General features: G+C 61.3%; 1 protein-coding gene across 1 annotated transcript; it reads right to left on the reverse strand.

The window, feature by feature from the left end:
* Positions 1–208: 208 nt before the first annotated feature.
* On the reverse strand, positions 209–1,221 carry LOC131216017 (uncharacterized). Its single transcript, XM_058210414.1, has 2 exons — positions 844–1,221; positions 209–763 (listed from the first exon to the last, which is right to left on the reverse strand). The coding sequence occupies exons 1-2, from the start codon at positions 1,219–1,221 to the stop codon at positions 209–211; spliced, it is 933 nt and encodes a 310-aa protein (XP_058066397.1).
* Between the last annotated feature and the right edge of the window lie 416 nt (positions 1,222–1,637).

Consider the following 1,637-nt stretch of genomic DNA (forward strand, 5'->3'; position numbering starts at 1 on the left):
TGGTGATAATCGCCATTAGTGCTGTCCGAAGTTTTATCCGCGAATCGGCAAGACGCGGGGCCCTTGAAGCCACTTTCGGTATGCCGCATAAAGACGCGCCACAAATGGATGCACTCTGCCAACGATCCGTTACGCCATTCTATTTCGTTGCGATGCCGTTCAGTAATAAAACGAAACGGTGCAGCTTACTTTCGGAGTCCCGGGCGCACTAGAAGGACGCTCTTCCCGGTCCGAACTCACGGGAACAGCGCGTGAATTGGCGTTCGCAAAGCTTGCTCTGCGCCCGGAACTCGTCCGATGTGGGCAGGTTGCGGTAGATACCTTTCAGCATCTCCGGGCCATCGGGGGGTTGGTCGGCCTGGGGGTCGCTGGCGGTTTCGTCGCCGTCCTCCGCCCCGGTTGGCGGCGGTTGGGTGATCTGGTCCCGCACGACGTGCTGCATCTTCCGGACGAATGGCTTAATCTTGCACATCAGCAACCGAATGCAGTCGGTGTCCTCCGGCGGGTACTGGTCCAGGTGGTCCAGCTCGCGCTCGAGGTACTCGGTAAGGTCACTGTTTTCGACTTGATCCAGCAGCACCCGGAACCGCTTGGACGGATTGCGCAGCATCCACTCGAGAGGGTTGCCACTGGAGTTCGACTCCGGCACGGCATCCGGGCTGGCCTCGGGTGGATGACGCGCATGCGGTGGGTCTCGCAGAAACGTGGACATTCCCGGGTCCAGCGGGGTCGGTTTTCGGAACGCGCCCAAATTGGTGCCAATCTGCGAAGGGCAAAAGCGTCACGTCGTCACGTGGAACCGTCCCGGCAACCCGACACCGGCGCGCGCGCTCTGATACTTACGACATGGGCCAGAAATATGATACCGTTGACGAGCATCGCTCCCAACTGGCCACCGTCCAGCCCGAACAGTCGCATCATGACCATCATCATGGACGGTGTCTGGGTGGACAGGATGCCGCCGGTCCCTCCTTCGTCGGTGGTCGGCGCTGGGGCCGCCTGCGCCTCCGACGTCGTCCCCCGGCGTGTCGCGAATCCCTTGGCCACGAGGTCAGCCACATCGGCGATGGTGTTGATACCGAACAGCTTGCCCGTCGTCTGCAGGCCCTGCTGAATGTCGCCCATCAGGTCGGCTGCAACCCGATCGGGGTGGACCAGCACGACGAGCAGTCCGAACCCGAAAGCTGTGGCCAGTGCCGCCCCGTACCTCCGGCGGTCCATTTCGCACTCCGGCACCGGAACGGAACCAACGTAAAACTTTAACTAGTTCCCTCGTTTTTCTGCGGCCAGCGGCCACTTGCGACGCTAACTCTGTGTGCCCTCGGGAGGGATTCTCCTGTGTCCGCGTGCCTGTGGCCCACGACGCCTCATGCACAACTGATGAAACCGAACACTCGGGGTGGATTGGCGCTGTTCGCTTCGAACTCCGGGCCACTTGAAGCGAAGACACCGGAAAACTATCGTCAGCGTGTGTCGTCTTCTGCGCGCCATTGTTTGTCAAGCGCGCGCAGTCAGGGTGACTGGTTGCCGGAGCGTATCGCATGACGCTCCAGAAGGGCCTTCGCTCCTGCCGATGCCGAAACTCAGCCACCTGCGGTTGGATTGTTGTAAACTCACCGGCCTGACGACGAGGGGCT

The sequence above is a fragment of the Anopheles bellator genome, chromosome 1 (genome assembly GCF_943735745.2).
Source record: "Anopheles bellator chromosome 1, idAnoBellAS_SP24_06.2, whole genome shotgun sequence".
Classification (NCBI taxonomy): domain Eukaryota; kingdom Metazoa; phylum Arthropoda; class Insecta; order Diptera; family Culicidae; genus Anopheles; species Anopheles bellator.